Source organism: Vigna umbellata, chromosome 4, assembly GCF_029865625.1.
Source record: "Vigna umbellata cultivar VRB3 chromosome 4, Vumbellata_1.0, whole genome shotgun sequence".
Lineage (NCBI taxonomy): Eukaryota > Viridiplantae > Streptophyta > Magnoliopsida > Fabales > Fabaceae > Vigna > Vigna umbellata.
Genome location: NC_142168.1, coordinates 20,297,418 through 20,312,927, shown reverse-complemented (window position 1 = coordinate 20,312,927; position 15,510 = coordinate 20,297,418). Strand labels below are relative to the sequence as shown.

At 36.4% G+C, this 15,510-nt stretch overlaps 1 protein-coding gene and 1 pseudogene across 1 annotated transcript; one reads left to right on the top strand and one right to left on the bottom strand.

Moving 5' to 3' along the window:
• Window positions 1-1,322: 1,322 nt before the first annotated feature.
• LOC148199490 (putative pectate lyase 16) lies at window positions 1,323-2,745 on the bottom strand. Its single transcript, XM_088112682.1, has 4 exons — window positions 2,332-2,745; window positions 1,871-2,226; window positions 1,644-1,779; window positions 1,323-1,544 (listed from the first exon to the last, which is right to left on the bottom strand). The coding sequence occupies exons 1-4, from the start codon at window positions 2,578-2,580 to the stop codon at window positions 1,323-1,325; spliced, it is 963 nt and encodes a 320-aa protein (XP_087968808.1). The 5' UTR covers window positions 2,581-2,745.
• A 1,815-nt stretch (window positions 2,746-4,560) lies between these two features.
• LOC148199489 (uncharacterized) lies at window positions 4,561-7,138 on the top strand (annotated as a pseudogene).
• The last annotated feature ends 8,372 nt before the right edge of the window (window positions 7,139-15,510 follow it).

The following is a 15,510-nucleotide window of genomic DNA, read 5'->3' as shown; positions in this document are numbered from 1 at the left end:
GCAGGTTAATTTGGATTTGAGATTAAGATAAAAAAAATGTAAAAATCATCTCAATTTAATAGTTTTTAAAGATTAAATATGTTTTTAGTCTTTAAACTTTAATGGAAATTGGAATTTGTTTTTGTTTGAAAATTTGATATCCAAACTTTATAAATATAAATAATCCGCAATGGATAATTGATATCTATGACTATTTATTACCTATGGGTAATAGGTAGTGGATATTTTTAATACCCACTTATAAAAGGGTCGAGTATGAGTATTATACTCATGTACACCCAGGTATCCGCTAGTTCAAAAAATAAAAATAAAAATTTAATTTATATTTTATTAAGTTAAATTTAAGGCTTAAATGTTTACCTCGTTCCCATGTTAAAATGTGAATTTTTGTTTAGTATCCAGTTTTAATTTATATTTTATTAAGTTAAATTTAATTGAAATTAAAATTAATTTATATTTTATCAGGTTAAATTTAATTTTTTTAATTTACATTTAATTTCATTTATATTATATTTTATATTTTTTTTTTGTATTTTTATTTAAATTTTATTTTAAAAACTTATAAAATATTATTTTTAATACTCACTTATAAACAAGTATTTGCATGTGTAGCGGGTGAATATTTTTCTTGTGGGTTGAGTAGCGGGTAGGCAGTATTCGTGCCCGACACAACCTATTGTCATCCCTAGATATAATCATTTTAACCCAATTTGATAAATTTTTTGACGTGTCGAATTTGTTTCACAGTTGACATTAAAGTGGGAACGTATCAAATAATATAAACAACTCAAATGTTAGAATAAAACATGTTTAACACGGCTCAAAAATTTAACGTAATTTGATTAAAAGAATTATATTTATTCATTTTTAAGTTTGGGAGCAAAATATATCTAATTTTGCTTTAAAGTTGAGAAACTAAAAACATATTTAACATTTGTTGTGTAATGGATTTGCTCAAATTTTATCCAACCTAGCTCACAAACACCCTTAATATATTTGTGTGAAATTAATATTTAACTAGATATTTTATCAAAATAAAAACTTTAAGAGATAAATTGTAATCTTACGTATTACAATTTGCAATAGTATTGTCTATCCCTAAAATATCATTAAAAAAATCTTATTCTAAATCGCTAAACAACTTTGATAAAAATTTAAGTAAGGAGAATCTTTCAAGATTTTTATCATATAAATGTTAATTATACTTATATAGTAAATTTACAAGGTTTGGAGAGAAATTAAATTTTCCTCACTTACATAGTCTAAATCATAAAAATGCAAAATAATTCAAAACATAACTTCTCTTATATTTTGATTGATCATTATACATAATTTGTATTGTATCGTAACACACCAGATGAACGTGTCAACAATCTCACGAATTTAGCATCAAGAACTTTAAAATTTTGTTCTTTAGTATAATTTGGTTTTTTCACACTTCCTCCTTTTGTTATATTAAAGGAAGCTCCATTTTCAAAATCATCCCTTATCGAATGAAAGTTCCATGTACCTCCACTTTTATCACTACTCTTTCTCCATGTCACCTACACATAATAAATAATTAGCATTAAACAAATACTTAAGTGATTAGTAATAAATTGGATATCAAATATACTTAAAGAAATTTTTTTAAAATTTATTACCTCCTTATTTCCTATCATTGGTGCTACAAAGAGGTTGGCTTCACTTTTGAGACTAGGTTCCATGCTTCCACCAATGGCATATTGAAGCCATCCTTGATAAAAATTGTTGGCTACATGTGCATATCCATGACGAATCCTAGAAGATTAATTGTTTCTTAATAACATCAAATACAATTACTTATTACTTTGTGTATTTTTAACTACTTAGTATAAAAATAGTTATTTACCTTGGCATACGTTGATTGCAATTAGGTCCAAAATGATTGTACACCACTGTAACCTTCATATTCTTGTCTCTCACATATCCATCATCATGTCCAAGAAGCATAACCTTATCTTGGTTTTTGAACCAATTATTGGAGATAGTCACATCGGTAGAACCCCGTGTTACATCAAGCAAACCATCTTGACAATCATAAAGTGTATTATGATCAATCCAAATTTTTGAAGCAGTAACCAATCTTATTGCATCTCCATCTACATGACCTAAAGGAATCACCTTTCCTTCAGGCCCCATCACAATCCCAGGGGCTTGAGGTTTGCAATGGTGAACTCGAATGCCATGGATAATTATGTTGGTGGTCTGTAATTAAATAAGTAAAGATGCATACATATTGATAAATCATGAAAATAATTTTCTTAATGTTTATTATCCTCACAAGTTTAATTAGTAGAAAGTATTAATTACCTTAAATATCATTAAGCATGCATTATTAGCGATGTGGACATTAACACCTCGACCATCAATGGTGGTAAAACTACTAATGAGAAGGGGTTTCTCTAGTTTAATTTGCATGTCCCTTTGAAATGTGATCCACACTTTACCTTGAATAATAGAAGTTCCATACCTCAAGGTGTTGGGCTTGGGATTTATAGGATCGTCACTAGAGTCAGTAACTTTGTAATGAATGAGGTCATTACCAATGTTGTTTGTCATCTTGCCAGCATAACCCACAGAACATGTGGCTAATTGATATTGGTGTTTCCTCCATTCAGGATTTTTTCTCCAACATTGATCAATAACATTTAATTTCAAACCATTTATCCTTGATTGCTTTGCAAAACTAAGCTTTGAAAGGAGAAAGAAAATTAAAAGGGCCAAAAACAAGTATTGAGGTTCAAGAAAGGCCATAGCGAAGAATACTTGTTTTTAGGTAAAATCAAGATAGGATAGATAGAAGAAAAAGAGAAACAATGATTTTATAGTATTTTTTTCTTTTTTTTATGAAGTTGTGGTGTAAGAAATTGATTATATATAAGCAAAACATGTTATTGAGTTAGTTTAAGTTGTTTTTTCAAGCTATCATAAGATAGGGTTTCTTACAAAAGAAGCTATGAATAGAAATAAGTGAGTGGAAATGTTTAAGTAGTTTTAAATCTTAACCTCTTACCTAAATATATGCATTACCTAAATATATGCATTAACTAGAGAAGCCAATTTAACAAATTTTAATAATATTGTTTTCCATAGCTGAAATTTAATTCAAAATTTAATCAAGAGTAATTTAAATTTAATATCATGTCTTATGGATATGCAATATCAATATCGTAAATGGATATTGTGAAGAATATTAACTATTTGTTTAGAGTCACAAATGAAATCGTGACGGCAAATAAAAAAAATATAAATTTTAATAACTGAAGTTTTAGAGTCGCGACTCTAATTTATTCTAGAAGAATATAAAAACACCGTAAAGATAAAGTGTGGTATGTGAAATTAGATTTTGAATCCGGTGTAGGAAAATATGTTATCACCCTATTATGCTTGTTTGGAACGATAGACGACATGGACGACCATACGCATACCCACATAAGATCCACAACAAATTATTTTTTGATTAACTTTTTTTAAAAAAATAATCAAATGCGAGATATCCAAAATTTATTAAGTATATAAGACTAATTTAATTTAGTTAAAAGAAGTTGAGATTTTTAGATTTTTATATAAAGCTACCTATGCCAAAGAGACTTAGTCACTTATCCCAAATTAAAACTTTGCATATATTTTTTTTAAAAATACACTATGCCGTACAAATTCCTTTTTTTAAGGGCTTTCTTTCTTGCACCCAACGTTTTTCTTCTTATACTCCTAAATTTCACTTTGATGTCTAATCACTAGTACAATAAAGAGAAAAGACACTGATTGTTTATGTTTATAGGCATCGGTTCTACAACCGAGACATATGTGCACGAGGTAAAAATGTTAAGTTTTATGTCTCGGTTATAGACCAAGATAAAACAAGACAGGAATATGCCTCGGTTCTTAGATAACCGAGACAGTAACGTGTTTTTTTTTATTTTTTCAAACTTTAGACTCGGTTCGTTATGTCATGCCAAACAAACCCAAGATTTCCCAATTTCAGGTCAAGAATCTAAAACAAACAAGAAAACCATGACAGGAATCAAACAAGACACAATATTACAACAACTAATGTAAAAATTTTGTCTAGAGAAGCAACAAACATCATGAGCTTTGTTTGATGGACATGTCAAGTTTTGTTGCTGCAATAAGGGAAAACAGTGGTCCATACTCAATCAGCAACACCGTGTTATCCATATCCAAATCCAGAGAAACAAAATGCGTGTCACACAGTAAAGGGCATACCCAAATCATGAGCTTCTTCAAAAATTTTCCTAAAGATGGACTTAAGCTGAAGCTTTTTAGATCAACTTTCTTCCTCTTCACACATGGTGAAACAGAAAGCCAGGGTTTCTCTATTCTTCCCCAACGACGTGGTCACAGGCCACTTATCCATGCAGTTCAGCTTCTTCGCGCCACCTAAACCGTCGACAGAAGCATCTCCGACCACCACCATTATGCCTCTGTTAGCCGATAGCGTGTCTCCCCCACGAAGCTTGCCAACATCCACCATCAACCACTTCAAGAGCCACCTCCAAGTCTCCAGATCAGGCCGTTATGTTCATATCCTCCGCCATCCCCACCCTCCTCGCCACCGTCACTGACTTCCTCTGCTCCCCCTCCTTTCACGAATCCTCCATCCTCGGGTGGTTCTCCGCTCGTCACAAATCTGCCCTTCGCTCCTCCATGCGCGCAGATCTGCCCTCCGCCCCTCCATGCGCCCAGATCTGCCCTCTGTTACCTCCCTCTATCGCCTCCTTCTAGCTTCCCCTCCCTTCGACAACGCGTCCTTCTCGCACGCGCACACGCTTAAGTACTGCGCCTTCCAGTTCCACACCGAGGCCCAGTGGTTCGAGCCCCGTTCCCTCGACGTCGTCAACATCGACCCTACCTTTCGCGACCACTACACTGCTTTCAGCCCGACCTCCAGCCTCCCTGCACTTGACTGCAAGCTTCGTGGGTCCTCAATGGATGAAGCTGGTGACGAAAGGCTCACTCAGATGTTTTAGGCCGCCAATGACCAAAGGGAGCTTGATGGGTGTGTTGAGGGGTTTGAGGTTCGGCAGTTGAGCAGAATGGTCGGGTCTGATGTTAGGAGCACCAAGGGTTTGGAGGAGTTGTATAAGAAAATGCTGGTTAAGATTCAAAATTTTACTGGCTTAGTATGCCTCGGTTAGAAGGCAAACCGAATCATAAATGCCTAATGACATCGGGTAGATGAAGACCGAAGCAATAGACTTTAATGGAGAGGGCTTTAATGCTTCGGTTTCGTAAATAACCGAGGCAGTAGAGAGGATAAGCTTCGGTTTTCACTGAACCGATGCGTATAAGTTTGTCTTAATTACAAAAATGCCTCCGCATTTTAATATGCTTCGGTTTTGTGAAAACTGTGGCGTATTAAGCGCGTTAAAAGACTATTTTTTTACTAGTGAATATAATATATTATTAAATTAAAAAGATAAATAATAATTACTACTTACTCACCCTATTATATTTATTCATAACTCAAAGTCATTTTCACAGTGAACTTCATTTCTTCTTCTTCAATTCTTATGTTTTGTTTCCTACAACTCTCGAAATTCAGATAAGAGTCTTTAAGATTTGAAAGTTCGGTTTTAGATTTTTTTAGATTTTAAAATTTGATTATGAATTTACGTGGATTTTAAAATCTGCTATCGGATTTTTGAAAATAGGATTTCAGAATTTAGTTTTAGAGTTTAAAGAATTTCAAAAAATTTTTTTAATTTTTTTCAGATTTTGAAATCTAGTTTGGAAGTCTCACAAATTTCAATATGCAATTTTTTAAGATTTTGGATTTCAAAATCGAGTTTATGAATTTTTCAAATTTCAAAATCTAATTATGGATTTTTCTGGATTTCAAAATTTTTAGAACAAGTTTTTAGTCTCCCATATTTTGAAATCCAGTTTTAGTCTCTCAAACTTTGAAATCCAATTTCAAAGTTTCTCTTAATTAAAAATTCGGTTTGGATTTTTGAAGATTTTAAAATCAAGTTTAGGATTTTATGTGCCTGTTTTCTAAATTTGATTTTGGATTTTTTCAGAATTTTGAAATTTGGTTTTAGAGTTACAAAGATTTCGAAACAAAGTTTTGGAATCTCTTGAATTTCGAAATCCAATCCTAAAATTTCTTGAAGTTCGAAATTCGGGTCTAAATTTTTGAAAACTGGTTTTCAAAATTTGATTTTATGTTTTCTCAAACATTGAAATTTGATTTTGGAGGAAAAGCATTTCTTACTGATGTTGGATGAAGGAAAATTAGACTAAGAACAAAGGGGGTGCAAGGGTGAGGCACAAATTGGGTGTAGTGGCAACACTGAAGCGTCTTAAATAGGATTTTAAACCGTAGTTAGTGGTTAGGAGTAATTTAAGAATATAGGAATATTTGGTGGTGAAGGAAGAAAATTGTGGAGTGCTGAAAGAAGTCCCTTTTTTAATTATTTTGAAAAGACTGTTTCATTCTGCACCTCCAAACCTTTTATCCTATACCTTCAAACTATAATAAAATTTCAATTTTAAGCCTAATTAAAAAGTGTTTTAACTTTTAAAAAATGTTTTAATTTTTTTTAACGTGGTCAAAGATTCCCACGAAACAGTTTGAATTTCAAAGGTTTGGTTTTATGTGCATAATATTTCTCACTGTCATTTCTCTCACAGCACCTTCTTGCTCTCCTTTCCCACAACACCCTTCCTCTCCTTTCTCACCCATCACTTACTCTCCTTTCTTACATAGCACAACATAGTACAAACACACACTTAAGTCTTTGTTTTCGCACCACAACCACCGTGCGGCAAGCTTCTTCTTTTTCGCAACGAGGTACAGAAACACAATACTCTTCTTCTCGGATTTATTTTTCCTTTGTTTGTTGTCTTGCGTGCACACTAATCTAGATTCTCATTTTCCCATTTAGTTTCTCCTTCTCTTTGCTGTGTTTCTGAAAGAATCATTGGGCCCTTACAGTACTCTAATCCTATTGACTGTGCACAAGGTGAGGGTAGCCCAAGTACTACTGCAGAAGCTGAACACGGCCCAACCAATACTCCAGAGGCTTCTATTGATCGACCTAAGAGGGTTGTGCGTCAGCCAATTTATCTTAGGGATTTTGTTACTAAGTGACGTGTCTCCCTTTTAGGAGAAACCGTTATACCATGTGAAGGAATATTAGCTGTAAGGAGTAGTGCTTATATAAAGCACCTTTCTGTTATGTTGGGAATAAGAAAGAATTATTACGTGTCTCTTCTGAATTTCTCCTTCTCTGTCCTGTTTTCTTCCAGATTATTCTATTCTCTGTTTTTTCCCCTTACAATTGGTGCTTTCATTGAGTCTTACTTCCTCCATCCATGGCCGACTCACCTGACCCATTCACCTCCCTTGACCGCAAATTAGAACAAATATTACTAGCCCAAGCCAATTTTTCCAACACCCTCATGGACATTGACAATCGTACATCCCACCTTGAGAACCAACTCTCACTCAACCCTAAACCTCTCAATACCCCTTACCGATCGATGAAAATGGACCTTCCGCCCTTTGATGGAACGGATTCCCTTGGTTGGATCTTCAAAGCCAATCAGTTCTTCGCCTTCCACCAAACTCCCCTGGAACAACGCATTCAGCTCGCTTCCTTTTCTCTTGAAGGAAAAGCCCTTTCCTGGTTTCAGTGGATGCACAACAACGGGTTACTCACCTCGTGGGACTCTTTCCTCCGAGCGCTCGAACTCCGATTTGCTCCGTCAAAATTTGACGATCCTATCGCAACCCTGTGCAAGCTTTCTCAAACACACTCATTGCAAGACTACCTCTCTGAGTTTGAGAAACTCTCTAATAGGATCTCTGGTTACCCCACCAGCTTTTATCTGAGTTGTTTTATCTCGGGCCTCAAACCCCACCTTCGTCGAGAGGTCACGGTCCTCCAACCGTCAGACCTGAACCAAGCTATTGCGTTTGCCAAGCTGCATGAGGACAAACACTCTAGCAACCCCCCATTCAATCGTTTTTCCCGTCCATCTCCATCAACCAACACACCACCACTTACCTCCCCAAAACCACTACCACCACTCTTACCCACACCCCCCAATAAACTACCCATCAAAAGATTAACAGAGACAGAAATGCAGGCAAGGAGAGAGAAGAATTTATGCTACAACTGCGATGAACAGTATACGCGTGGGCATCGTTGTAAGTCTCAATTTCTCCTTCTAGTCTCAACCGAACCAGACGATGACCCAGATACACCAACAGACTCGGATCCACGGGTTATAGATGACCCTTCTCCTGAATCAGGCCTCATTAGTCTACATGCACTCTCGGGTCAATGGGCTCCTCGCACCCTACGTCTGACGGGATCCATTAACGGGTACAAAGTCCAAGTTTTGGTGGATAGTGGAGCTACACACAATTTCATACAAAGTAGGGTGGCTCATTTCCTTCAGCTCCAGAATGAGCCCACTTCAACTCCTTTGAGAGTAATGGTCGGTAACGGTGATTTTCTCCCCTGCTCAACTTTTTGTCCCAAGGCCCAACTTCATTTGGCCTCTTTAAAATTCTCCATTGATTTGTATCCATTAGAATTGTCTGGTACTGACATTGTATTAGGGGTTCATTGGTTGACTCAAGTAAGCCCATTTGTGATGGACTACAATGGCCCTTTTATGAGATTCATGTGGGAAGGTCAATTAGTGGAACTGAAAGGAGAAACCGGCCCAACTCCGAGCCCAATTTCTGTCCACCAATTACGGAGACTGCAACAAACAAATAGTATTGAGGCTCTTTTCCAACTCACACTCGAGCCTACATACTCATCATCCTTCCACTCTTACTCTGCCACCACAACCACACCCCATCCTTCCCCCGCCACCACTATTACACATACTCCCACCTCTGATCACCCCCACCTTCAAGCCCTCCTCCACAAATACTCCTCTCTTTTTCAACCACCAACTACCTTACCACCCTCAAGACCCACAGATCACCGTATTACATTACAGCCAAATACTTCACCAATTTTAGTACGACCTTACCGTTATCCCCACTTCCAAAAGCACGAAATTGAACAGCAAGTGCAACAGATGCTTGACTCAGGCTTTATTAAGCCTAGTACGAGTCCTTTTTCTTCCCCAGTTATCCTTGTCAAGAAGAAAGATGGGACTTGGCGTTTTTGCGTTGACTACCGCGCCCTCAATGCCGCCACTGTGAAGGACAAATTTCCAATTCCAACCATTGATGAGTTATTGGATGAGCTGGGTAGTGCCGCTTGGTTTTCTAAGTTGGATCTATTTTCAGGTTTCCACCAAATCTTGATGCTTCCCAGCGATTGTGAGAAAACTGCCTTCCGCACACATAACGGCCATTTCGAATTCCGAGTCATGCCATTTGGGTTGTGCAATGCCCCTTCTACATTTCAGGCCACCATGAATGACCTCTTTCGCCCACATCTTCGTCAATTCATCATTGTATTCTTTGACGACATCCTCGTCTATAGCCCAACACTGGATTTACACATTTCCCATCTGGAGTGTACTTTTCAATTGCTAGTGCAGAATAGCTTTCACCTTAAAGGGGAGAAATGTTCAATCGGAAAGGAGTCCATACATTACCTGGGCCACATAGTTTCTAATAAGGGCGTGCAGCCAGACCCTAGTAAGATCCAAGCTGTTCTTGATTGGCCAACACCCACGTCAGTCAAGTCTCTTCGGGGCTTCTTGGGTTTGACTGGATTCTATCGTCGCTTCGTGAAGGGTTATGCCTCCATCGCTAGTGCTCTCACCGACCTCCTCAAACGTGACAATTTTTCTTGGCAAGATAGTGCCTCACAGGCCTTCCAACATCTGAAAGAGGCACTAACGAATGCTCCTGTTTTGTCACTGCCCCGTTTTGATCACACGTTCCTAGTTCAAACCGATGCCTCCGGGTCAGGCATGGGGGCTGTTCTCTCTCAAAACGGACATCCCATCGCATATTTTAGTAAACAGTTTTGCCCGAAGCTGCAAAACTCATCCACCTATATTAGGGAACTATGTGCAATTACCTCAACCGTACAAAAGTGGCGACAGTACTTACTTGGTCGAAGATTCATTATCCAAACAGACCAAAAATCAATCAAAGAGTTGTTATCCCAAACTGTTCTTACTCCAGATCAACAACATTACCTCTCCAAGTTGTTGGGCTACGACTTTGAGATACAATATCGGCCAGGGAAGTCTAATTCAGCAGCAGGTGCTTTATCCAGACTTTCACAACCACAACAGGTGATGGACGAACGCCCGAGGAGAGACCGAAGACGTGACGCTGACTCCTCGAAGCTTCCTCCAGAGAGATGAAGACGCAGCGGAATGGAAACGAAACTCAAGATTGAAGTGGAAACTGAGAGCGAAACTCATGAAAACCTAAGATCTAAGGTTTAGTCGGTGGAAGTTGAAGGTATGGAAAATGAAGATGGTTTGTTCGGTGAGAAACCCTAGGAGGACGAAGAACTACTGATTTAATCGGTGGAAAGTGACTTACAATCGGTGAAAAATGGAATAGAAAGGCAGATCTGAGATTGTAGACAATAGAACTCTCGAAAGCGAGAGTGAGACGCGAAGAAGAAAGAGAATATGGAATGTGCGTGTCTGATGTGCGTGAAGAAAGAAGTGAGAGGCGCGGTCTGAACGTGGCTGACGCGTTGGATTGGAGACGTATTGGCAGCTGACGCGTGCCAGATGTGGCAGTGGAGGAGAGGAAGCGTGAAGGATGAGAAGCACCGTGAAAATGGAAAATGAAAGTGAGAGATGTGCTTGGAAGGTGGCTAGAGGAAGTCTTTGGACTCTCTAGCCTGACTTTCAAGAGAGAATAGTTTCTATTTCAGAAAGTCTAATTCTCATTAATCTCAAAAGTCCTAATACAAGAGAGGAGTTGGGTATTTATAGTAACCCATACTCCTTAAGAGCTAAGCTAGAAAAAACAAAAAAAAAAAAAGGACTACGTCAAGTAGGATTCCATCATGCCCTCCCTCTTAAGAAAAGATTTGTCCTCAAATCTGGCAATCGCCTTATGAAGAAGCTCCACTCAATCTTTGGGAGCATGGCCATCTTGGAGTGGCCTTATTCTTTTAGATCTAATTTTCTTCCTCCTGGATCAAACACGAATCTGCAATACACATCAAATATATCTTTGGTTAATATCAATCCAAGAAAGAATTTTTCTTTAAAATCAAGAGAATAAGAACTTCTAATACTTTGATTAGTAATCTTTGAGAATTTTAGAAGTCCAAATTCAATTTTATCTTGAGTTAATTGTTTTCTTAAAGATAAGAATAACTCAAGATTTGAATTGTCATATTTTGAAAATGTTTTCATGACAATTGGTTTGAAAGAGAAGTCAAAAATTGAAAAATAATCAATTATTGGAAAAGAAGTAAAGATTTGGAAACCTTCCCTTTTAGGTTCCCTTGAAAGAATAGGATTTGTCATGAGGAACAATTTCTCCTTTTCCTTCTCTCTTTCTTGCCTTTCTCTCTTTTCTTCTTCTCTTTTTTCTTCTTCTCTTCTTAATTCCTCTCTTCTTCTCTCTTCTCTTTTCTCTATTTCTTCTCTCTCTTTCTTCTCTTCCTTTTCTTTTCTCTCAATCTCTCTTTCTCTTTTCTTATCCTTGATCTCTTTAAGTCTTGCCCCAAATTCTAATTCTCTACGAAGAAACCCATGATCCTTTAAACTCTCAAGAAATGATTTTCCATCTTCAATGCAATCCCTAATTAGTTCTAGGTTTCTTTTAATGCTTGAAGGCACAAACTTTCTTCTCATGCAAGCTTTTAAATCATGCCAATTACGTATGGAAGACTTTCTACCTTTCCTAACATGATATTGTCTTTCATCCCACCACTCACTTGCATTTTCTTCTAACTTAGAGAGATATATGCTAAGGACATAATATTCACTCTCTTCATAAAACCAAGGATTTATTTTATCAATTTCTTTCTCCCAAGCTAGGTATGTTAATGCTCCTATGTCTTTACCAAATGATGGAAGATTCCTAGCTTGTTTAAACATTTCATCAATTTTATCTAACCTAGAAGACCTATATGAACCATAAGAAGACATCTTTGTTTTTAAAAGTTTTCTTAATCTAAAGGGTTCAAAACTTTCACTTAGACAAGTCCCAGGTAAGAGAGGTGAGCTAAAGAGCTGCTTAAGTACCAAGTCTTGCCTTGCCAGAAATGTCTTAGGCTACTAACTAATTACCCCTTAAACTAAAATCACCTTTAGAAACAAAGTACACAACTCAAACAATCACAAACAATTAAGCACAATTAAAAGACTAGACTCTCGGACTCTAATGTGTGAAAAGGCTTAGAGTTTAATCCCTTTTAGCCTAATCACCCTAAACGTGAAACATAAAGCAAATCAATATTTAAATTCTACTCCTATGGTGAAGCTTGTAGCTTTGGCTAACAAGACACATTCACCTGTCTAGCTATGCTAAAAATAAAAGCAAATAAAGTTGCCAAGGATTTGAAAGAGCACCAAGGACTCTTCCTAAACACTTGGACTTTATAAAAGGCCCTTTTACAAAACAAAAACTAAAGCTAACAGTGGGCAAACACAAACCCAGTACAAATACAAACAAAAATTGAAATCCTATGCTACGGTGCTCTTGGTGCCCACATTCACGTGATCCACTTTTAATGCCAAGTCTTTGTGCCAAAAAATGTACACTCCTCCTGTTGCTGGTTCGGCCAACTTTGGCTCCTTTTCTAGTTTCTGGTTTATCCTATAATCACAAATGCACAAACTGCTGTGAGTATTCACTTAGTTAAAACAGATTGCAAAAGAATATACAGGGCAGTAAGAACTTCCCTTTCTCATGGCTGCACAATCTTTCTAAACTTTCAATTAAAATTCTGCGGCTGCTCAATTAAAATTGTACATAAATTGAATTCCAATGAAAGCAAATCTGCACAGATAATTCACACTAAATCAGCAGATCATGCAATCCAACAATGAACAATTTAAGTCCAAAACAGTTTAAACAATCAGAAGCAATTAAACTAAATAATTCCCTTTAGTTCAAAGCTTCCACATTAAGTGCTTAGGTTGCTATTTTCTCAGTAAATTTCTGCTCAAGCTAAACTCTCAAGTATCAGCTCTGCACACATTAAAATCAAACCAGATTCCAATTCAGCAAATCACAACATCCAACAAATTGCAAGCTATAACACAAACAGTTTAAACAAATAGAAGCAATATAGCTAAGCAACTTCCCTGATTAATGCTATTTCTAGTTGTTGTTTTTAGTGGACTTTGTTGTATTTTCTTCCTTGTGCTCAACTAATCAGCAGATTCATTCTTCACTTTCTCCCTGCACTGATTCGGTTTAGATCTGCTCACAGAAATTACACCAACTCCAGCGAAATACACAAGGACATGGATATTAAACCAGATGCAATGGGTGTAATTCAAAGCTGAACTAAACTGATTTAAACAACCAGTCAATTCTAATTTAAATTTTGATCAATCCAATGGGTAAAAAGAATTATGTGCTTAGTTCAACCACAACGTCAGAATTGGAAATTAAGTGCTTTAGTCACTTCTTCAAATGGAATGATGCTTTGGCAGTTAAAACAATTTCATGCACAAGCCTAATTACTCCAAGCAAATCAATTCATGCATAAATCAGTTCATGAACAACTAACTAGGTGGCATGCAAGGTATTCAATCAATCAATCTGAACAAAACTGAAATCTGCATGTGATTAATACCAGGAAAATATTTTCTATATGCATTTGGAAAAATTGATCTCAACAACGAAAGAATGATGGTGCTAATAAGTATCCAACAGATTTCAACAATTGTAAGCAAACCATGAAATCAGTAATCACATTCAGACATATAATATCTCAATGATTTCAGCAAGCAGTTTATAATCCAAAATGAATGCAATGTCAGTTTAAGCAAACCACAACTGATCCAATCTAATTGATCCAATTTCTTTTCCTGCACAATGAACAATCACAAAACAGTTAGATTAACAATGAATTCTCTATTTCAAAGTGCCAAGGAATTAGGCCAAATCAGCCTTACAAAACTCACAACACTCAGGCTTCTTTTTAAAAGCTTAAAGCACTCAAAATGTAAAGGTTTGGAAGGGAGATTCTCCCTTGGCAGTACACAGCTGGAGAGTATTCCAGACCACCACCACCTAAAATGCTACCAAGCACACAAACCTTCTTTCAAATTCCAGAAATCAGAGTGTAACAACTTCTCAAACAGGCAAAGGCTAGGGTCAGTAATCAGAAACCAGAATAGAACAGGACAGCCACAAAACAATGACAGAACAACAGATCTATTGCTTAAGACAACTCTAGATCAGATGAATAAAGCAAGTAAAAGCTTCAAATTAAGATCAGCAGAATAGATTGCACATGTGATAAACAAAACCAGAGTTATCAACCAAGACAAGCAAGAAACAGGCAATTTAGAAAGGTTGGAACACAAACAGAATCCTAATGAATAGAACTAGAACAGATTTTAAAAACAATAAAAAGGACTTAAGTTGATCCAGTTATGACTAAAGAAAGTTATATCTGATTTGATTTTGGCAGAAATAGTTTACTGAAACAGTGAACAATATTGTGAATTGCACCAGTTCTCTTTGCTCTTTTTTTTTTTTTTTTTTTCACAATTTGATAGCCAAATGGACGAGTTGGATAACACTTTAGAACTTGCTATTTTCAGTCACAATTCACAACAGATCACCTAATCAGTTTTTGCAACTTAATCAAATTTTTGCCAAAGGAAAGTAAACATGGTTCAACTCAAAAAAAAACAAATCCAAAGGAAAACAAGAGGTTAATCACTCTCAGCCACAGTTATAGTTTCAAATACCACTGGTTTAGGCTTCCTTGAGTGACCAAAAATATATTCTCAATTGTAGAATTGATAGCAAAGTGAAAACAGTGAATGCTCACTATGGCTCACAAACTCAGAAGTTCAAACTAAATTCAATCACTGTTGTAAACAGTTTTAATGCAATTCTGCAGATTCAAATACCTCAATAAATGCCAATGAAACAAAGTCAATACTGGAAAAATTTTGAATCAGAACTTGGCAAAGAATTTAAAACCAAGTATGAATGACTCACAGACTCTTCAAAGCAAATTCCAATTTCGGTGTAATTGGTGAAAAACAGTGTTGATGTTAATCATTTGCACCCGAGCTCACAATTGAAATTCATCACTCATTTGGTGTGCAATGACATTCACATTCAAACACATTTCAGATCATGAATCGCACAATTAGCACATGATACATCAACCAATGCTGCCACTGAATCTGTCATCGAACTCATTCAATTGAATGTCACGGCTCTTGATGATTGACCAGATTCAAACAAGGCAGATATCAAATCAAATCATGAATTGGAAATTTGAAAGGTTAAACTCAGATTAAGAATAACAAAATAAAACAAAGCACAAGACTAAAACATGACAGAAATGGATTTAGAAAATAAAA